General features: G+C 41.7%; 1 protein-coding gene across 4 annotated transcripts in view; it reads left to right on the top strand.

Annotated features, from left to right (window-relative positions):
• Positions 1–23,683, top strand: part of LOC116062036 (ERC protein 2-like) — a 164,596-nt gene that overhangs the window by 41,827 nt on the left and 99,086 nt on the right. For all 4 annotated transcript variants that reach the window (XM_036008556.1, XM_036008557.1, XM_031316491.2 and 1 more), the window contains 3 exons: positions 15,178–15,315; positions 19,507–19,695; positions 23,427–23,468. In XM_036008556.1, the coding sequence (XP_035864449.1) occupies positions 15,178–15,315; positions 19,507–19,695; positions 23,427–23,468 (369 nt within the window). The remainder of the gene's footprint in view (positions 1–15,177; positions 15,316–19,506; positions 19,696–23,426; positions 23,469–23,683) is intronic.

Raw genomic sequence — 23,683 nt, 5'->3', positions numbered from 1 at the left:
GACTGGCTAGGCCACGCCAGAAGCTTGATATGCTTATTACAGAGCCACTCCTTGGTTATCCTGGCTGTGTGCTTCGGGTCATTGTCATGTTGGAAGACCCAGCCTCGACCCATCTTCACTGCTCTAACTGAGGGAAGGAGGTTGTTCCCCAAAATCTCGCAATACATGGCCCCGGTCATCCTCTCCTTAATACAGTGCAGTCGCCCTGTCCCATGTGCAGAAAAACACCCCCAAAGCATGATGCTACCACCCCCATGCTTCACAGTAGGGATGGTGTTCTTGGGATGGTACTCATCATTCTTCTTCCTCCAAACACGGTTAGTGGAATAATGACCAAAAAGTTCTATTTTGGTCTCATCTGACCACATGACTTTCTCCCATGACTCCTCTGGATCATCCATTCATTGGCAAACTTAAGACGGGCCTTGACATGTGCTGGTTTAAGCAGGGGAACCTTCCGTGCCATGCATGATTTCAAACCATGACGTCTTAGTGTATTACCAACAGTAACCTTGGAAACGGTGGTCCCAGCTCTTTTCAGGTCATTGACCAGCTCCTCCCGTGTAGTTCTGGGCTGATTTCTCACCTTTCTTAGGATCATTGAGACCCCACGAGGTGAGATCTTGCATGGAGCACCAGTCCGAGGGAGATTGACAGTCATGTTTAGCTTCTTCCATTTTCTAATGATTGCTCCATCAGTGGACCTTTTTTCACCAAGCTGCTTGGCAATTTCCCCGTAGCCCTTTCCAGCCTTGTGGAGGTGTACAATTTTGTCTATAGTGTCTTTGGACAGCTCTTTGGTCTTGGCCATGTTAGTAGTTGGATTCTTACTGATTGTATGAGGTGGACAGGTGTCTTTATGCAGCTAACGACCTCAAACAGGTGCATCTAATTTAGGATAATAAATGGAGTGGAGGTGGACATTTTAAAGGCAGACTAACAGGTCTTTGAATACTGTATCATACAAATAAATAGTTAAAAAATCATATATTGTGATTTCTGTATTTTTTTTTTTAGATTATGTCTCTGACAGTGGACATGCACCTACAATGACAATTTCAGACCCCTCCATGATTTCTAAGTGGGAGAACTTGCAAAATAGCAGGGTGTTCAAATACTTATTTTCCTCACTATATATATAATATATATATATATATATTTAAAGGGATACTTCACTGATTAGCATTAAGCTTTGTATCAGTAGAAACCCGGTAGTATTTTCTAATGACCGCGCTTCCCTCCCTCATGTCCCCCTGAGACGACATCTCTCTCTATTGTGTGTCTGGAAAAAAGCCTCTCATGGCGCAAAAATCGTCATTTTTCGTCGTCGGAGGCTTTTTTTTGCCAGAAGCTAGAGACTACAGCCAGCTAGTTCCGCATGTTTTCAACCCGCCCATAGGGGGTGGGACTGTCACTACCCGATGCGAGTCGAGTGTCAGCCATTTTGAAGCTAAGCTAACAGGCTCTCTCGTTTCAGCAGCAACTTTGCAATTATGTGCATTCAAACTACCGCACATGTGTACCACTGGGCTACATTGGTACAGATCGGAGAATATGCAGGAAACTTTATTACAGATGGAATACTCGACACACTATGCACGTTTTGCCTGCTACGCAGACCAGCACCTCAGCCACTTGATGCTGCTAGCCGGGGAAGGGGACATCGAAAGCGGTGTGCGAGAATGCGGAAACGTGGAACGAGGGCAGGAGTTTGAGCTAGGTGGAAAGCTAACGCTAGCCGGCCACCTGGCCCATCCATCCTGCTTACAAGTTTCCGCTCATTAGACAACAAACTGGACTACATCCAACTTCAACGAAACTCCCAACGCGAGTTCAGAGACTGCTGTGTTTTTGTTTTTGTGGAAACGTGGCTGAACAACAGTGCCTGCTAGCCTTCCGAGCAGATGCTGCTCTGTCGCCGGGTAAGACTCGTGGAGGTGGGCTGTGTTAACACGGACACAGACTGGTGCAGAAATGCGATGCTTGTATCCAACCGCTTGTGGAGTTTGTGACTGTTAAATGCCGACCATTCTACATTCCACGCAAATTCACGGCTGTGTTTATATTTGTGTCTACATCCCACCAAGCGCTAATGCTACCAATGCGTTAACTGAACTTTACGGAGCCTATAATGTGTGTGCACTAAATGTAGCCTGTTTCGTATGTCCTTTTAATATAATGTCGTTTTTATATATTGTGTCACCCCGAGTCTCTCCCATATCAGTCCTGCAGGGTCGCTACAATATTTTTAATGTGTAACACCACTTGAGTCACAGTGAAACGTTGTTTCGTGTAGTTGTATTGTATCTGCCTGCACTCAGAGATAACGGAGAGATGCAGGTACAGAATGGCCTCAAAACCTCTATTTAAAAGCCAATAGCGAAATGGTTATGTTGCATACCACATAACCGCAACATCCCTGGCTCGATTTCAGCTGCGGACCTTTGTTGCATGTTAATACCCTTATCTATCTCCCCTTGTTTCCTATCTTCCTCTACTTATATTATCAACTTTCCAGTAAAGGCAAACTGCCCAAAAATAACCTAAAAACAATAGAAGGGTTATACAACAGCAAGACACTGTAGTGTAGTGTTGTTCACCTCATTGTGATCTTCAGTCACACATTTGGATTGTGAATTAGCAGAAACAAATCCTTTTGTCAACTTACTGTCAACAGTTTTTAGAGGGAATCTGTCTATGGCAGACAGTAGTTCCAATAAAAAGTGTTAAGATCGGATTACCCAGAGCAAGCAGGACATTGTTTCTGGAGGAAGATGTTGCTGTAGATTTTTAAAATGTATTTTTTTCAATGCTGGGAGCACCACACATGGAATTCCATTCATCTCTGTTGTATTTGGGTGGTTTCAGAAAACCTGGCCAAATCATACTGAAACTAGCTGTATGGCTAGATACGTACCTCCAGAGGATGTGAGAAAATGTGTTCTTTTTAATTTGGGTGGACCGACCCTGTGATGTGTTATGGCTAATCATAAAACAGAAAAATGCTGCTCTGGTGGCTCTTTTTCTAGGACACTATAACTTACAAATCTGTATACAAGGGGAAAGACAGGAATGTAGCTTGGAAGCATAACTTGTTTCCTTCCCGGTTTCATACCATATGAATCATTGCATCCCAATTGTAAAATACATTGGCTGACCCTGCCTGTTCCCAGGACAGGATAAAGATTTCCCTGACATTTCCTGTATCTAAATATCAAGGTACATTTTCCCCAATAAAGGGGGACTTTTGTCATATGACAAAACATTCCTGATACAGAAAAGCAAATATGGGTGGAGGATCAGCTGAATGTGGGTCAGCAGAGAAGCTTATGAAAGTTATTTTAATATGAACAAGGACTGTTGTTGCTTTTATGACACAATAGGATGAGGTTTAGCCTAGATCATGTAAAAGTCAATTGAGTGGCTGACCTTCAACTCATAAAATGATCCGCTCTGAATGAGCCAACCAGACACAGTTCATAGAGCTATTAATCTCTTTAATATGTTCTCCCACTGATGAAAAGAGTAAATCTTCATGTTGCAATTTTGTATTCTTTGACTAGTAAATCATACCTTTTTACCCTGGTAATGTGTTGTTTTCGATGTTTTGAGTAATTTCTTTTTTAGTTTACAGTTTTCTTTTCACGGTACTGACTTTTTATTTATTTTTATTTTTTACATAGTCATTAAAGAGTTTGCCTCCTTTAGCTTTACTCACCTTCAACATGTATATCGGTTTCTACCAATTACTTTAAGTGTCAAGAGATGACTTTATGCACATACAAATGAGAGCACTTCAGCGAAACCCCACGCTTATATCGGCTAGACTTCTCTGACTTTGAAGTTTGAAGGGTCTGTTGCCCCCATCCATGTTTGAAGTGTGGAACTTCTCAACGGTTAAGAGCCCCTCTTTAGCCCGTCTTTGGTGCAGCAATCACTTCTTTAATACAGCGAGTGATACCTTACATGCTGGAGAAATGACTCCCAGACTGGTGGGCTGACGAGTCACAGATATACCAGTGCTAAGCACTTTTGAAATGATTGTATTGCACCTGTGCAGAGACTACCTTAATTTGCAGCATGTAGCTCTCATTGGTGCCTTATTATCGAGAGAGAGTATGAGGATTTGTATCTTTTCCTAGGGGCCTCTCCACGGACAGTCACCATAACTTATAGCATGGTACCATGATGTCATTGCTGTAGTTTGAGCCCAACATTGATCCTAATAGTTAGAGGCTGAATTTAACCAAAAATAATGAGGTCTTTAAATGAAAAACAAAAATGCACATGCTAGGTTTGTCTGGGCTTTTTCGGTCTTATGTATCACAACGCAGAACAGTGGGAGCTCTGTTCGAGCCCTTGGTCTATGAGACCATGACCAATGCATAATGATGCATTTATTTATTTATTTATTTTTTCATTTTTGGTTCCTTTTTTTCCCCTTTCGCTGGGGGGGTAGGGGTGTGGGAGGTACACATGCAGAGCCGGTTGTGATGTGGTTTTGGCATACATGTGTTATTCATGTTCAAACATTGTGGTCGTCTCAATCCATATTCATGCTTTTAAAAAGGCTGGCTGTGTGCATGGAAGTATAGTATCCCCTATCATGTTAGCTCCCTATAGCAACCACAGACAGAGAGATTCGATTACATCTGCTTGGGCTGCATCAGGCATTTGTGTGTATGTTTGTGTGTGCATGTTTATACAGAAGGATGCCCTTTACACATGGGTCTCTGTTAATTATAACAGTGTCTAGCAGGTCTCCCCTAGACTTTCTCAGGGGAACCCAGCTCTGTTTCAGAGCACCCTTTGGCAGACTCTTTCAGCACTTGCTCTGGCTTGGTGTCGTCGGCACAGCAAGGCCTTTGATTGTGAAGAAAAGGAGAGAGAGAGAGAGAGAGAGAGAGAGAGAGATACAAAGATAAATAGAGATGTTTCCTGGCCTTCTACATTTCCTCTGTTTCCTCCCCCTCTTTTGATCTCTCTCTGTGGAGCAACTGCTCTTCTGTCTGTCCATTTTTCATAATTTTATGAGTTTTCATTATTGTTGAAATACACTCAGTGTTCATGTCCCTTGTTGAATTAATGCATGCATACCGCCTAATGACCAAATTCTGCTTGGTTGCCCAGCTGTACGTTGTATTCATTTGAGCAAACTGCTGTACAGTACCCATGCAGGGATATGCTGACCATGTTTTCCTAAAAAAAACTGTAGTGTTTCTTTCTTTTCTCTCCCTCCTCCTACATATTTTTTACACACCGCCCCAAAACAACACTGGCACTTTTGAGATTGATGCATATGGATAGCGAGGGGCGGTGCTGCATGTTGATAAAAAAAAAGAAACTATTAGTCCAGCATTAGCTAAACCAAACATTGCTTTCTGCTTTTGTCCAGATGTGTATAACAGACAATGATCTCTTTCTACAATTTTAAACTACTTCCTAAAACAGTCACATAATAAGTGTTGGCACCTAAAAATGTCATTATGTCCAATGATACACCCTGACAAAGGCTTGGTAACAAACCTCAATATATTTTGATTACTGATTAAAATGTGAGAACAGGTCAGAGTATCGAAAACTGTAGAGTGCCCCAAGTTGGAATCAAATGCTTGGTCAGATTCTTAGTCTTGTTTACTTAATCTTTGGTCAGATATTTCCGGATCCGAATCAGGAAACTGCTAATTTTAGACTGTGTTTTGTGCTGATACTTCAGTTAAGACAACACTGAATACTGATGCACTTAGAAGTGTGGCACATTTTTTTAAATGAAAAAAGGGTTTTGTAGAAAAAACGCGTTTATATTACTCAAACTAAGGTATTGAAAAAAGTATTGGTACTGAAACTCAAGTATATCATATTAGCATTTGTATTGAAACATTCCAAAAGATACCCAGCCCCCAATTATATTACTACTAATAATGTTATAATGTAGAGGTGCATAGCTTGATACCATTACTGAATATACTGTAAATACTTAGCATAAATGTTTGTTGCATGAAGCTGTCACCTGACTTCATATAATTAAGTTGCAGAAATCGAAACAGTGAATGGCAAATATACCTTACCTAGATATACTGTATTGTACACTGTAAATATTCCAGGTGAGTACTTGTGTGTGTAAAAGCTGAATTTTTAGAGATCCTTTTGGGTAACTCTGTGCTGTATGTGTATGTTCCTACATGTGAGCGTGTGTGGGATCTTGATAGATCTTGTGATGAGGCCACCAGTCCCTTTCTTCCTAATGGATTCCATCTGACCAATCACATTGCAGAGACATGGCTACAGATAAGCCCGTTGGAGCTGGGGAGGTTCCGGTAAACAGCCTGTGATAGGCCCCCCTGTATTCCCCTTCTGCTCCTATCAGCAATCAGCCGGGGTTAATGGTGAGAGCCTGAGGCTGGCTGATTGGAGCCAGGCTACACATCAGTCAAGACAAACCCAGTGTTGGGCCATATGTCAGGCTCCAGCTATTCAAGTCCATCTTCTTCCCGACCACAACACATGCATTGCAGTTGAAGAAATCAGACATGTTTGATTACTCTCCGACTTGATGAAGAACTTAAACCTTATTGTATCCTGATAAGGACAAAAGCCATAACTCAGGCTGACCTGATTCGACCTAACCTGTTGGCAGTCAAGTTATGGTATGTTATACTTTAAGACCTGAGGCAGGCTCTTCAGTTTCTGTTAAAGTGGGTCACAGTCTGACCCTCTGTCTCTCAGTTGAACCGTATGACTATATGGTGTATTTGACCTGTCTGACCAGATCACTGTAAAGTGTGCTGAGGTCAGAAGCTACATGTTGACACACAGCTGCTGTGGTCCGCCGGGTGGCCACATATGACTTTCTTTCTTTCTTTCTTTCTTTCTTTCTTTCTTTCTTTCTTTCTTTCTTTCTTTCTTTCTTCCTTCCTTCCTTCTTTCTTTTTTTCTTTATTTCTGATCAAAGGTCTCCCATTCCCTCTCTCCAAAGAGGAGAAAAAGAAAAGAATTAATACTAATGGTGCTGGGAGCAGAGGAATAAAGCGTCAGGGTAATTACCCAGCAATCACTGCAGCATTCCGCAGCTGAGGAGGGCAGAGATAGGGTCTTGAGCCTAAAGAGCATGGATGTGGATCAACTTGGCCGACACACACACAGACACACTCACACTCACGTACAGCCGAGCTTGTACAAGTGCAATCTGTCTTCATTGAACAGCTCTGGGGTCTGCAGGAGTCTCTCCCTGCTCATTTTGCTCTGTGGTCGACCAGGAGAAATCACTATGAAAACAACACTCGCTTCGTCTTTCTAGCTGTTTCTCTGTCATTCTCCGTTTGTGTCTGCATCTCTGTGTGTGTAAGTGTATATATGTGTGTGTTAATGTGTCTGTGTGTTGGTGTCTATTTGATATGTATGAATGCAGTGGAGGGTCTCTGTGTGAATGACTTTCTGGAGGAATGTGTGGGGAGAGGGGGAGGATGTCTGCTTGTCATATGTGTAAGTGCTATATGCAGCCCCCATCGCCTGAACCTGGCCCAACATTCATGATAATAATCACAGCCTGATTGTGTGTGTGTGTGTGTGTGTGTATTCCTCAGAGTTCAGTACTGTATGTTCAGAATAAGCCACAACGGACGTCCAGAATTACATAAGTGGATATGGTTTCCTGTTTGTGTGTTCATATGCAAATGTGTTTATGCACATACACAAACAGTAGGCATCATTTATCAAGCTACTTAAATATTTTTTTTAACTGTAAATTAGGATTAATCAAAGTTTTGGGAGTTTTTTTTTTTGAGGTTTTCAGACATTGGACAAACGTTTTTTGATTAACCCTCCTGTTTTTTCTCGGGTTAAATTTGACCTATTTTCATAACGTGGATGGTTCCATACAATGCTCTTCACAAGTAAAATAAATGATCATTTCACTACTTTCATTGAATTTGGGTGTTTTGTTTAATTTTATAGCCAAAATAATGATAAAAGAACATTGAAAAGAGTGACAAAAATGTTGGAAAAAGTGACAAAACATCACGGAAAAGCGACATGAGTGTCGAAAAAAAGACAACCAAAAAGCTGAAAAAAATGTTTCAATTTTAAATTTTGACCCAGAAAAACAAAAAGTTGCATGGTCGACGGGAAGACAGCACAAGGGTTAAAGGAACAATTAAACAGTCTTTTTGAACAGCTTTGTTCTCTAGTTGGGTCCTAAAGAAAAATTAAGTACAGCTAGTGGAAATAACTCAAGTAGCTCACACTGCCTCTAAACATATGTATGTATATGTACTCAGTCTAAAACTAAAAACAACCAATAAGGGTTTAATGCAAACACAGAAGTGTTTTTTGATGAGGCAGTTGTGTGAGTAAAATAATTGTTACTTCTTGCTTTCTGAGTAGCCTGTGTTTTTTTCAAAACTTTATCTGTGAAGGACTGTTTTTATTTGATGACTACAGGTGAGAGCTTTTGTTTGTGGTTACTGACAGTCTAGGCATTAATAAGAGCAGCTGCCCAGTTGAGATAGGCTGTGTTTTAACTTATGCAGAAGGTGACTGTAATGTGCTTTTAGCTTATTAGCTTATTAGCTAAACAATTACAATATTAAAAGATTTCAGTAAACCCTTGCCTACTTACCACCTTGCTGATGATCGCAGCTGCACTTATCTGTTTAGAAGATCTTATCTACAATTCCTTGGCCCCCTCCTGTAATTTTGTCTATCTTCGTGGGTGTTCTGTTGTCCCATATATATTCATTTATAATTCACTTCCAATTTAGGATTGATTGGGATTCATTCTTGTATGCATGCTGACAACCTCATGTATCTGAACAAATACAAGGAACGTTGACAAGAAACCTAAAACACATTTATGAATATTGATAAATTAGGCTTATCGTGTGTGTGTGTGTGTGTGTGTGCATGTGTGTGTTTGCGTGTGTGTGTGCGTGCGTGCGTGCGTGCGTGCGTGTGTGTGTGTTGCTGATGGACACAGAGCACCTTTGTATTTCTAAACAGGCGATGGTGGTTTAGAGCAGAATGAATATTCGTGGAATGGAGAGGAAGCTGCTGTGAGAGTCACAGGCCTCAGTCATAATCGTAGTGAGACCCGTAGAATATTCTGTCTCTTTCGTTTGCTCCTAGTTCCAGCTTGACAAAACTTTTCTTTCTTTCTTGGCTGTAGGGTAGGCAGGGACCTGCCTGTTTAGCTTGTCAAAACTGGATCTTGCCTCTGCATGGTCCTTTTTGGTTTTTGGGCAAAAAAGATTTGGTAGAGAACATCACAGCAGATATAGAGAGACATGCAGGCCCGCTGGCACACATGTAGGTACACAGTGGCACAATACATGTTTTTGTGCAATAGTGCCCAGCCCTTTTCTGCAGGCGAGTGTTGGCCAACAGATTAAAAAAAGCACATAAATCCCTTTTTTTCATGAGGGGGAAACTCTTTTGCTCTCTTTAACACTATAGTTTGGAAGGAAAAAAAAGTCCCCTGACAGAAATAAAGAATGAAGTCTACTTTTCCCTGTTTAGAAAAGTGTGGATGATTTTAGAACCTGAGCATCATGGTCCTCCCTTCTCTTCCTCCCTCTCTCGGGCACCACTCGTCTTATGAAGTCATTTTGCTCCGTCGTTCTGGTCGATAACAGATGAGTAATGACTCCTCGAACAAAGCAGCATGACATCAGGAAGGCCATTCGAGGGGAATAGGGGAGAGGTGTCATTTTCTGCTTTAAGGGTCTTTGTGTCACGTTGCCCCCTTACATTCCCAGCCAGTCAACTGGTGGAGACCTCTCAGCTATGAGTAAATGGTTGCAGATCACTTTTGTAGCTAACTCTAGTTGTGTTTCCTAACAAGCTAAGCTGCTACTTTTATTCACGGTTTCAGTGTGTAGAAAGTGAGTGTCTTGCTCAATGGTGCAACTAAAGTCTGGGTTCAGAGAGAGCAGTATCTCTTCTGTGTTTCTTTGCTCTGTAAAGTGAATATGTGAAGTGTCACACTTACTCAAGGAACTTTGGGAATTTGCGTCTCCTCTGTGGTTGTGTACCACTATGATGTCCTTACACAACAGATGCAAGAAAGACAACATCATAACATCAAAACAACATTGTAACATTTTAAATGAATTCCGGAGTTAACATAAGTGGATAAATAGGCCTGTTGCAGAAAATTGCCACATGGAGGCGCCAGCTTACACATTATCAGTGTTTTCTTGGTCGGCCAGTGTTGCCTGTGTTGCTCTGCTTCACTGGCAGAGAAGGGGTAGTGGTAGGACAGGGGTTAAATGAAGTGCAAGCACACCCTCCTCACACTAAAAAGGTCACTATCTTCCCTGAGCTTTATGACCAAACTGTGTTTCTCTTTGAAAAGCCACATCTGAGTGCTCAGCAGCAGGAGGACGTCCTCTATTAATCTGGGAATCAACAAGCTCTGATGGCAGGAGATGGGAACGGTATGCAGGTGTACATGTTTGAGTATACTGTAAAACACACATACATGAACACACACAATGTTATATGTGCATGCTTTACTAGGATTGCAGCGCATGTGATTGTGGAGTACCTGAAGTAGCAGTATGATATTTCCAGTATGTAGTCTTTCATTGTGTTCCTGTCTGACTGTGACCTAGATTTCTCTGGGGAAGTACACACTGTTACTACATAATGTTTAGTTTGCGGTTATTGTCCCTCTGTGTATTTGTGTGTGTGTGTGAGTGTGTGTGTGTGTGTGTGTGGGTGTGTGGGTGTGTGGGTGGGTGGGTGGGTGGGTGTGTACATAGATCCATGCACATACAAATCAGTGCCAGGATCTTTGGGTTTTACAACTGTCCCTGTCATATTTTCAGAGGCGATGACAAGCACAGAGAAATGAGTTATCTTACAGAAAGGGCCACCAATTATTGTTTGGTATTTTTATTGGTCCAAAAGAGTTTTAAAAATACAAACGATTGTATTTTTATGGTGGTCACGCTCCACGCTGGTCTCCTTTTTGTTCTGCAGAAATGATTCCTCTGGAGGCCACCGAGTTCTAGTTTTTAGTTTGGATGAAAGACAGACGGGTCGACCGGGTTTGTGGTTCTGCTCTGGAACAAGTTGCTTTTAGATCATGATTTTTCGCCAGAGACACAGGGCCTGATACTGTTTTACTAACTTCTCTCTCATAACATTAGAACTCAGCTTTTCATAATCATGATCAGAACAGACTGCAACCCCAAAGCAACACCAAGGCTCCCAATGGATTTCAAAGCCCACTAAACAGAATCAAAACGGTTTTGTCGACATCTATTAACTTTTTAACTTTACAGCTATTGTTTGAGACTTAAAATTCCCCCCTCACTTTAAATATATGTCACTCATTTGAAAATGAAGTAATGCCATAATTCATGATGTTTTGTTGCACTGATGACAATATCACAGCCTACTTTTAACCCACTAGTTTCACCAACGATTTGTTATAGAAGTTGTTGTAGAAGTTGTACGACTGTAGCCAGCACAACCAAGTTTATAATAGTTCATTTGTAAACCATCTTTGTTCCCATCTTTTTTACATGTACAGTATATTTTTCGTGTTGCAGTACTGCCCCTCTCTGCGTCTTTTATTTTATTTTTTTTACATAATTACGTCAATGATTAGTCGATTACAGTAATCAACTACTATGTTGCTAAAGTCAATGTCATGTGCAAAGTCAGGGTCAGTAAAAGGTAACCGCGCATCAACACATTCAAGGTGAATCTGGTCGCGTCCTATCAGCTTGCTGATAAAGTTATCAGAGTCAAAACAGTATGGCTGTAAACAGTGGGGAGCCATGTGTGTGGGAGATGACTCAGACAGACGTCATGGTTTCTCAGGAGGATACACACTCAATGAGACAGACAGTCCACACCGCAATGCCTGGCCCGTAGAGTCATGGTAGCTGCCTATCGTAGGTGGTCTGCTTCAGTGGGAGGTGTGTGTGGTTGGAGAGTGGGATGACATATGCACAGCGGTTTAATGATAAAAGCCTGTGTGTGTGTGAGTGTGAGTGTGAGTGTGAGTGTGAGAGTGAGAGAGAGAGAGAGAGAGAGAGAGATATGCGGGAGTATAGTTTGAGGTAGCCTTATACACAGAGAGATAAAATGAATGGCTGCTGTTCTCATCATAACAGTCAAGCTACTGGTTAGGAGGCCCCCCTCTCACAGACATATGGCTGACCTGTACCTCGCCTGTCGACAAAAGGCATTTCTCTTCGGAGAGTATGTTTTGACTTTGAGAATTCTGACAGAATTCCTTGCCCTCTTTCCCATATCCATGGCTCTCGTGACTCCTCAAACGCCGATACGAAACGTTTAAGTTATATCCAACGTTTTATCTGCACAATTTCACAGAAGGCAGAGCGACATGGCTAAATATTTCATCCAGGGGTTGTTATTTTGTGCGACCAGGCCAAAGCAAACTTAAGCCTGGTAAAGAATGTAATCATTTATCTAAGACCAGGAGCGACATGCTCAATTTGACCTGAAATAGGGCTCTGTGGTGCCCATTGGGACAGGGAGCTAGGGTGTGCATGAGTGCATATGTATATGTTTTTCCGTGCATAGTTAGGAGAACAAGGTATGTCAAAGCTACCGAGCTGCTACATCTAGAGGCCAAAGCCAGATATTTGGTTTGTTTGTACTTCCTCTGTGTTTACTGCATGTGGAGATAAGCATGTTCCAGCGTCAGTCTTGTTTAATCTGTGAGCAATCACTGGTACTTCATGATGGTTTAGCTTTGGTGCTCAAGTGCCTACGTCTCTTGGAAAATAAGTGAAAAGTACCGCTTCAGCCCACTCACTTAAATAAGAGAAACGAAAGAGAATAAACGAGGAAAACCATATCAACCTCGCCTCTTTCTTTCTCACAGTGTCCACCCTAAAACCCGATCTAACACACCCATGGCAATCATAAATTGCTGGGAATTGTATCTATCTTTGGTAGTGTGAGGCTTTCCCATCATTCCCTGAAGGGTTTAATGTCCCTATCACTTGTGGACTGACCTACCAAAGCCTTTAGCTTGGCTGTATAATGACTGTCATTAACCTATCAAGATCTGCCGAAGGGTCCTGACTGCTTTTTCCCACCCCCTCCTGCCACTTTCCCTCCATTGCCAAAACCAAGTTGGCTCCTTTGAATCCTTGCTCTTGGGAGCAGAGAACACCAAAGTCTACAGTCTAATTGGATTCATTTGTAAAATAACTGTGGAGATTTGGACATTATCTACTGTATCTATGTACCCATGACTAGAATGCAGAGTATCCCCCCCCCCCCCCACACTCACACACACACATACACACACACACACACACACACACACACACACACACACACACACACTGGACATTTTTTACCCTGTCACCATCTTAGTTGAAATGCGGTCTCTCTGGCCTGAAGTGCTTTTCTTGTTTTTTTTTTATTGGATTCTCATGTTCATTAAATAAGAAATTATTTTCAGTATATGTGCCTTTCTTTTGCACAACACAGGCCCTAAACTGAGAAAGGACCACTTGGGTCAAATGTGATATTATATTATATATATGTCTGTCTGTCTGCAGAAAACAACCTAACCAAAAATGACGCTCTATGCCAGTGTTTACCAACCTGACGAGCCAGATGGTTTGTCACAGAGAACCATCTGAGAAGCCGTCATTGGAAACTGTTTAGAAAAGGGCAGAGACTACCTGGCAGGTGATTGGATGAACCCACTGTCTATCACATCTGCCACGGTTGTTTCGAATGAACAGTCGCGACCGTCACTCACACCTAAACCATGCCCATAGCTGCAAGTAGCTCCTCGCCAGACGCAGATTGGTTCGGTAAGCTGGTAGTACGCATTACTTGAAGCCTGACCATGGATGTATTATATTAACTGGATACCGGATCCCAAAATGACGCCTATTCAGTTCACTGGAGTTGCTTGCCTGGCACATATGCCAAAAACGTTTCTAAGCTTTTGGGTTTACTTCTGAGATGCGGCCCACTGAACATGTGCAGTAGTGTTTCTCCCACTAGCCCCACCGACGAGTTTCCGCTTGGCCCATAGAACTTAGATTGTGGTGACGTCACAGGCTTTTAAATTGCTTTTTTCGGCTAAAGGGAAGTTTTTCAAATATAAACGGTCTATGGATTAAACATTCAGAATAGAAAGAGACATAACCGACCTTGTTTGCAGTTCGAGGTGAGCGCACTTCCTGGGGGCCTGAGTCTGACTAGATGGATTTTCGTGTGATACGTGATTGCGCATGCAAGGTAAAGTTTAACCTGTAGGTCTCGGGATCTCCGGGAGTCCAACCACTTTTCAAATTGAACTACTACTGTTTTTTATCAAGATGACATTAATTCAAATGTAAGAGTGTGCTTGTGAAGTCACCATGTCACCATGTCCTGTCACCAGATGTGCTATCCCTTTGTAACTAATTTGTAGACCTCTGGAGACTCATTGCATGGCACTGGGTTCTACCCCAGCTGCATCTGGTAGTGTTTTGTTTGGTACAGCTCCGAGCATTTTGTGTTTGTGTGTGTGTGCCTGTGTGTCTGAGTGTGCCTGTGCATGTGTCTTTGTGTGCATTTGTGTTCTGTTTTTGCGGATGTTCATCAAATAAAGGTATTTGAACACCACAACTGGCTATTACACTACCACTTTAGCGACATGAGGTTAGCCACAGAAAGGCAGCTGCAGAGACACAGACCTATAAGTCATTGGGCTGAATCGACTCTCAGTATAATCCTATTAAACTAGTACTAAGGCTGATTTGCTTACACCATCCAATGGCTGTGTTGTGTACACATGTCCACTAAGTCTATCTTCTTCTCTCTTCATGGATCCAACCATAATTGTCTTGACCCAAGCCTTACAGTGGAGGCTTTCATTGCTGCTCATCTTTGAGATGCTGGGCCAGAATGGAAGACATTACAGCAGGAAATTGGAGAATGCAGCCAGAGGCTGAGCACACTATTCAGTGTCTAGATTCATCTTCTCGATGAATCAGCAGGCAATGGGATAACATTTTTTTTGTGATGCTTCAGTACCGCAAGGTCTCCAGTCATGATAGTCCAGTTAAATGCTACTTAACCTTTCAGGTTCGGTCAAAACTTTTCTGTCTGTGACTCGTTTGATCTTTGATCAATATGCTGATAACCTCAGCTCCTCTCTTGTCTCTGTCTCTGTCCATTTCTCTCCAGATTGAGAACCTGTTGGAGCAGTTAAAGGATAAGGACAAACAGCTGGCTGGGTTGAGGGAAAGGGTCCAGGGCCTTCAAACTGACTCCAGTAACACAGACACAGCCCTGGCCACACTGGAAGAAGCACTATCAGAAAAGGTACGGAACAGAGGGAGGAATGAAGGGAGGGTGAGGATGGCTTTGTTGAAAATGTTGCAGGTCAAGTAAAGCTGATAGCAACTGCTGGGAAGAGGGACTTGAGGTGGGGGCCAAGGTTGCTCTGTTAAAATAGTTGCTCGATGGATGTTGTAAAGAATTATGCACACTATTATTGAAATACACTAGTTTTAAGAAGACCATTTGACCACCACTTTGTTTGTAAGGATCTGAAAATGTTTGCCCGTTGAGGCACACTCTTTCTCTAAGCTGGTATACAGCATCTGGCTTAATTAAACTGCATGCTTTGCTATGACTCACTGCCATAATTTACTGACACAGCCTCTTGATTTATAGACCTTGGACCACACTAGATGAGGTCCTCTCTGAACACAGTAAGGGAGAGAAGGAGAAGGGGGGTCTAAGGTGAACATAGACAGAGGATTAGTCCCTGTCTGTAACTGCGCTGAACATAGGGAGTGAATGATCTATAGAATTAGAGGAGGATAGAAGTTTTGAAAGGGGGAGGGATGGAGGGATGGAAAAGTGGAATGGCAGAAGAGGCACAGCCCTGATGGAAAAGGTGGCCTCAGAATTAAGGGAGGGAGAGGTCAAGGAATGTAAGGGTGGAGGCAGAGTAAAAAATGAGTAACTTCTGCAAGACATACGAAAGAAGAAGAGAAGGAGCAGAGCTAGCAAAAGGATCGGACTGGGATGGAAATATAGTAACAGATAACACAGCCATGCACTTATAGAGGAACTATGACCGTGAGTGAACATAATGAAAGAGACAGTGTGGACACAATGTACTAAGTGTCAATGGGATTTGTATAGTCCTGGTCCAATGTTAGTAAAATCTCAGTATAATTGATTCTTAACTGGATTTACTGGCCTCCATAGCTTTTGGCAAATAGTATAATGAGCATAGTAGCCTACCGTATGCATCCATATACATTGGAAGATACATTGCAGCATAAAATCGCATTGCTAAACAACTGCCATGTAAATCAAGGTGAACTAAGCAGAATAACTCCACACTGGTGAGTGAATGGGCTGAATGTTGGTCATAAATATGCAGGTTTTGTTGTTTTTTGGCAACATCAGAGAGCAGCTGGTCTCCACAAAGCCTCACCTTAACACCACTGAGCTAGCATGCTGCCACTAACACTAAAAGGTGAATAGTCTTGCTGGCTACTGTGGTGTTTTGTCTTTAGTAAAATGCAATGCATTTCATTGCACAGGTACATTTGCCTAATAAAACCGCATTGATTTTGCAGTATTAGTAGTAAATAAGTTACTTTTCGAGAAACTAGAATGCTAATGGTGTTTTTCTTTCTAAACAAGCCTTTAGTGACATGGTTTCAATTTGCACTCATGGTTACTGCGTGCCAGTGATTTGTAATTGGAGAAAGGCTTGAATACAGGGTAGATTTGTTGTTATATACTGTACTGACAATGACCATGGAGATGTCAAATCCTAGTCTTGCAGTATATACAGTCTACCTTGAACTGACTGGATTAATTTCAGAGTGACTTGATCTTGCTTAGGTTTGTTGCATGTTTGAAGTTGTTGCTAGCACACATTTGTTGGTACTACCGTCTCAAAATGATTGCTTTGGCGCTGCAGGCTAAAAAACGGTTTGCATTTACGTGTTTGTTTGTACTGCAGGCTAAAAGATGGATGCTGGTTTACATTTTGCTGGCACTGGCTGCCTCTTAAGAGTTTATAGAGCTCCCAGTTAGGACAGATGTGGATGTCCGGCTGTTTGTCTTGGTTTTCCAGTGGCTGCCACATTTTTATGTGTTCCAATGCACACATAGTCTGTATGTGTGTGTATGTGTATGCCTATATATTTGCAACATTAGCTTGTGTTATTTGTGCTCTGACGTGTAGAGACTGAAGGAACACGGTCAGTAGAAAATATTCTACATGAGCTTCCATGACAAAATTTAAGTGGTGCACCTGTCTGTTGGATCTGAATAGTGACAAGGATCCCCCCCGCCAAATAAACACATACTGATTATTAGATCTTAGTTAAATCAACAATACAAAATACCACATAAGGAGGAGGTTCGGGTGTTGGAAGGAGCTGCGGCAGCAAAAGGCATTTGCATGAGTGTGATCATCAAAGTAACAGTGTGAGGTTATGATGTCCACGCTGTATGCCTGCATGAATATGATTAGATGTTACTAGCCACAGCTGGGAATGAGCAAATCATTGTGAAGCATATTGCAAACAGCTGATGCCAATCAGACAATACAAGCATGATTTCAGTACTCTGCCTGAACTAGCACTATGCTTCATTACTGACATTTTTTAAAGATTATTTTTGGGGGACTTTTCCCTTTATTTGAAAGTGGATAGACATGAAAGGGGGAGAGAGATGGGGGATGACACGCAGCAAAGGGCAGCAGGTCGGATTTGAACCCTGCGCCGCTGCAGGACTCTGACACTGAGCTTTGCAACGTAATGTTTTCTTCAGCTGTTCTGAACGGGAGATACAACATTAGTGCTGAGTCAGCAAACAACGCCTCCTCAATAAAAATACTGAACATTGAAATGTTTTTTACACAGTGTTAAGTGCTTTGACACTGATCATGTGAAAGCACGTTAAGTGGAGTCAGACACAGGGGTGCTTGATTTCCTGACAGGTATGAACACGTGCATGTGTGTGTATGTGTATGTTTGTCTCTGCTTTGTAGGCTGCAATTACTTCCTTTGATTGTGTTGAATTTTATTTTGCTTGAACTACACTGAATGTATATACATTCAATCAACAAGAAAAAAAAGTCTATTAATAGACACAATGTTGGCTGAATTTTCATTGGGTACATAGATGTTTTCACTTAAAATGATCTTTTATCACCTAAATGTTTTTGTTGCCGACAGACTTTGAAATAAATAGCATAATGGCACAATAAACTGTAAATCCCTTTTCTGCCTTGTCCCATCTGTTTACGCAGAAACCACTTCAGATGCAGCTTACATATAATTCATCTGTGATGAGGAGAATGTTTGGCGAGCTTTTCAGACTTTGTGGTCAACACAGGGTGTGTGTAATGTGTTTACAAGACCGAGTGTGTGTGTTGCTAATCACATTCCCTGTCACAAACCTGCTCTTGGAGCCAGTCGCTAGCCACAGTGCTGTGGTTCTAATTAACAGGCTAGGGCGTTGTGCCCAAGCCGAGCCCTGCTCTTTGGTGTTTGTATGCCTGTCTGTGATGTTATGTGTGTGTATTTTTGTTGTGTTTATGTGTGCTCCTCACTTTTTATTATCACATCCTGATCTCTTTCCCTAAACCCTAAACATCCTAGAGATATTTCATAATGTGGGGAAAACACCCAGGACCTATTAGCCATGTGGTCTCTCTCCCACTCTGTTCTCTCTCTCTCTCTCTCTCTCTCTCTCTCTCTCTCTCTCTCGTCCTCTCCTCCAAAGCCCACTATGTAGTGCGTTACTGTGCCAGGTCTAGTTAGTGGGTGTATTTGTCCAATTACCCAGGGGTTTAAAGCTGCCAATCATGCGGCGATGCCACATCGTAAAGTCTCATTGCTGAGCTGTGCTCTGTTCCTAAATAAACACCTGAGTCAACACCTTGATAATCACTTCAGTCCACACCTAAACACACACACATACACCTTAACACACACCTACTACACACACCTTGCATGCTCCGCCACCCATGGTTTGGACTTGGTCTCAGGCCAATGCCCAAAGCCTTGGTCCTCCCGCTGTCCGATGTGATTAGAGAATAGAGAAAATTATGATGTAAACATTCCAACTTGGTTCATCAGCAGGCAATGTGGAGTTGTTAGGAAGTGATCTACAGTACTGTCAAATCCGTTCTCAATAAATCTGTCTGTGCCCCTCAACCCTTCTTCTGCTTCCTTCATCTCTCTGTTCTACTTGGCTCTGATCTCCTCTTGTCCCTGCTATTATTTATGGCAGTATTATTTATGATGGGGATTTATGAGTTTTTCTTTGGCCCTTATTTTGGGAGGCATGCTGGTGAGCCTAAACAGCGAGAGATAGGCTCACATCTTTCAATAATGATAAGAAAGAACTGCATTCAAACAGGGCTGTCTTTTGCACACTGGAAGCAAAACATAAATTTATTTTAATGCGAAAAAGCTTTAATGCAGGTGAGAGCGCTTCAAACCTTATTTTTTTCTTGTTCATTTACTATCTCAGGAGCGAGTGATTGAGAATCTGCGCGAGCAGAAGGAGCGGGAAGACAGGGTTCGGCTGGAGGAGCTGGAACAGATGAGGAAGGAGAACCAGGTATTAAAGGACAAACTTTCAGCCTTGCAGCCCCAGAAACTGTCCCAGAGTCAGCCTGCTAACCCTGTCCTGACACAGAACCAGAGGCCTGATGGAGAGGTCAGTATGGATTGTTTTGATGAAGTTATGATATCTTAGGAGGTGATGTTTTTTTAGAGGACAAAAAATGTGTGTGTGGTATGCAGTGTTAGTAATTTTTGTAAATATGTTTTGGCTATTGTATTACATTTAATCTGAAATATCTCAAACAAAAGTTGTGGTTGAAACAGTGTGCATGTTGATACGAGCACTGTACACAAGATTGATAGTCTGGTATGTGTGTGGACTGCTACAGACAAACAGCCATCAATATTTCATTGTTATTCACATCATGAGAACAGACTTCAACACTTGTGCCAAGCTCTAAAATGAACCCAAACGCAAAATCTCATTTCACAGACCTCATAAAACAAATAACAAGTACCTTTCTCAAAACCCTTTTACTGTTGAATACTTAAAGAATTAAAAGAATTTACTTTTACAACCACTCTGCAGTGGTTGTAATACGCTACTTGCATCCTGGATTTACACTGCTTACATCTACAGTAATAATAATTCCACTCTCGTACCTCCCTGTGTGCATCCACACTATTGTTAGCAACTCCCTAGCAAAGGGCCTGCCTGCACTTTGTCCCGCAGGATAAAGGGATGAATTAAGAGAGGGTGATTTATGGATGTAAAAGATCCCTCTATCCCTGTTCAGGTGCCAAGTCAGAGGCCTGGCTGTCTTTTTTTCCCTCTTTTTCCTCTCCCAGGCTTACAAGCCAGGACAGAATCTCACCCTGCCAGAATTTATGAGAATGTTTTCTTTTATTCTCATAAAAAGCATACACACATCTCATTCCTGTGAAATGATATTGTGTTGAATGTTGACACCGCACCACATGAAAGGGACAGACCCTTTGTAACAACAGATTCACACTCTGACAGAAGTGTTGCCATAATTGGACTATTTTGGCAGCAATCAGACCTGTTATGTAAACTTGCAGATTCTTCAAAAAGACAGATGGTGTTTGTGTGTTTATATTTGTGTGTGTGTGTGTGTGTGTGTGTGTGTGTGTGTGTGTGTCCACTCTTTCAGATTATACCTCCACACCCCATTTTAGTGCTTACTTGTGTCTAATTTCTAAAAGAAAAACTAAAAAGCTAACTTGTACTGCAGTACTGAACAAATGTTAAGAGGGTTGCGCTTGTTCTTGTGCCTATCAAGTGTGAATGCACATGTAATTTGCTTTAAAAAAAAAAAAGAAGCTTCTTCCAAATTAATGTAATGTAATTATGTGATGTAAGACATACAACAAGGAAAGGAAAGCTGGGTTATTTACCTAGGACATTTTGTAATTGCACTACTTTTAAAAAATGTATATTGCTATATAGATTTGTCAGGTTTTGAAAGAGACTGTAAAGCACAATTTGCTTGATCTTAATTAGTATGATAAAGAAATGTCTTGAGCAAATGCTGAATTCTCCTTGTGACTGTCAATTGTGTTATTACAACTGGAATATTGTTGTTGCTTGGCGAAACAATTGCATTTCCACAATGTCTTAATGCCTAATATACAGTAAATGCTTTTGGAATTGTTACATTAATCCAACACTTGTATGAGAAGCGTCCTCATTTGACGTTAATCTCAAATACCTCCAAAAATGGAGAATTAAGCTTTTTGCCTGACAGCCATTAACCTCTCATGCAGATGTAGAGTTTGTGTTTACCATCAGGTCGTGTACACACGGTGGCCCACTCACTGTATCTGCAGATGTTTGTATTACTGATTCAGTCAAGCTGTTAGCGGAGCTTTTTATCTTGACCTCAGAGCTCTGTTGACTTCACTGCATCCTCATCCTCTTCCCATAAAACAGTATTTGTTGGTTCCGAGGTTAATAAAGGACTTCTGAAACTAAACACTAGCTCTTCAAAGAGAAAATTGTAAAGAACCTCAGGGAAGGCAGTGACCTTTCCAGGAAGGGTTGGCTTAAATCAGCAAGGAGGCACCACACCTCAACTCACTTTTGAGTCCTATTCAAAAGACTCTTTTCAAACCAGGCAGATGTCATATCTTCTTACCCTTTTGTTGTTGCTTTTTTCTTTTTTGTTCTCTGTTTTTATTTTTTGATGATAATATGGAAACAAGACTAATCAGACATTGATTTTTGCACAGACAGATATTTAATGAGATTGAACTCTGTCATGTCTTTGATATAAATAGGAGTCAAAACGTTTTTTGTTTTTATGCTACCCAGCCACAGTGTGGCTGGGTATTCTCTGACCCAGTTCAGATACTGGTGGCCACACATATTTAACTTATTTGTAATATTTACACTTCAGAGACATTTCCAGGAATGATAATAATAATTTCAGTGACCAAATATGTAATTGTATCTTTACTGGCCTTCCCCCTCCTGTCATAATATCACAAATCCCTGTTGGACCCGCCGTTCTCTCAGCCCCTTCTTTCCCCCGTCTGTGTTTTCCACTGAAAGAACATAACAAACTCTGGTCCACTTAGGCCTAATGCATTTTGTGCAAGCTAAGATTGGGTTGGGTGTGTGCGCACAAGTGTATGAGGCTAGGTGTGGAGGTAATGGGGGTGAGGACGAGGTAAACAATGACTGCTTGCCTTCCAGAGGGCCAAGTGGCCCCCTTTTTCACAGCATTTAATCCTTAGTACAGGCGCGTGTGTACTATATACACATACAGTGACAAGATTATGGGGCTTTTAAAGGTCACATGTGGCACATACAGTATATTGTAGACAGGCTAGTCAAACTCATATCAATGGGCAGAACCGAAATACACAAAACCATAGAGTCATAGTAAACAATAATATCTTCATTGACATTTTGAGGTTTTTCTTAACATTTACAGATGTGTTCCTGCTAAGCTACCTCATTTTGAATGCCTGCACATAAAGACTTTTCAAACATTTAGTTGTGCTCTATATATTGTGCCCATGGCTGTATCTCCTATTATGCAGGGGCCAACTTATGCATGTGGTTTATCTGTTGGGTTTGTTATAATGGGAAAGAGGCATTTGTTCAGATTGGCTAGTGGTAATAGTTAACAGACAATCCTTGGTGTATTTTGTAATGACTGACTCAAGCAGAGCTACATGTACAGTCATAGACCTGACAATAAATTGCTCAGTGTGTGTGTGTGTGTGTGTGTGTGTGCGCGCCCACTCACTTGATGATGTTTAAACGAGTGGCCTCAGCTGTTTCAACAAGTTAAACAATCTTCGCAAACACAGACAGAGAGAAGTAAAGACCAAGCAAAGGAGGGAGAGGTAGGGAGAAAGATAATTCTAGGGTACAAACTTCCTCTGGGATATTTTTCTCAGAGAAGAAAGAATCCATCAATGTAACTCTCGTGTTGAAAAAAAATTTGAGCTGTTTGGAGGTCTCATAAAATCGCAGCCAAACAGAGGGAGACGGTAATTTTATAATTATAATGCCTGAACTCCTAACTCTACATGACGGATGCCCCGGGAGACAACTGATAGACGCAAACCACAGAAAAGCAGGCAGCATAGGAACCGGGGGGGCGGGATGAGATCGCATAAGGGGAAGGGATTGGTTGTGCTTCAGCTAGATTGTGACCCTAACCACATACTCAGTTTAGGTTTGAAAGCTGTAGCCATGCACTGTGATCTTGCATCTGACCCTGTGTAACTGTCAAACTGTGTCCAATACTTCAGTCCTAGAAGATGTTATGACTGTACCTGGTTCTTATACTATATTATTATTTTGATTGTGATTGATTATGTGTTTTATCTATTTGTTTTAACTTCTAGGTGCCAGCCAAAGTCGATGGGCTACCAGCAGGAAGCCCAACAGTAGGTTCAGTTATTGTCTGCCTCTTATTTGTTTGTGCTTGCATGTGTGTGCGTGTGCGTGTGCGTGTGCAGAGGCCACTCTGCTCTCTGTTGCCAGACTTGGCTTAACTTGAATCTGTCTCGCTATATTTTAACACGCTTAGCTCAACATCCACTAGCCCTATCTGACCTTTGTCATTTTCAGCTGTACTTTGTCATTCTTAGCTTTGCTTGGT

The sequence above is a fragment of the Sander lucioperca genome, chromosome 12 (genome assembly GCF_008315115.2).
Source record: "Sander lucioperca isolate FBNREF2018 chromosome 12, SLUC_FBN_1.2, whole genome shotgun sequence".
Classification (NCBI taxonomy): domain Eukaryota; kingdom Metazoa; phylum Chordata; class Actinopteri; order Perciformes; family Percidae; genus Sander; species Sander lucioperca.
Note: the sequence above shows the minus strand (reverse complement) of the source record. Positions and strands in the feature narration are given on the sequence as shown.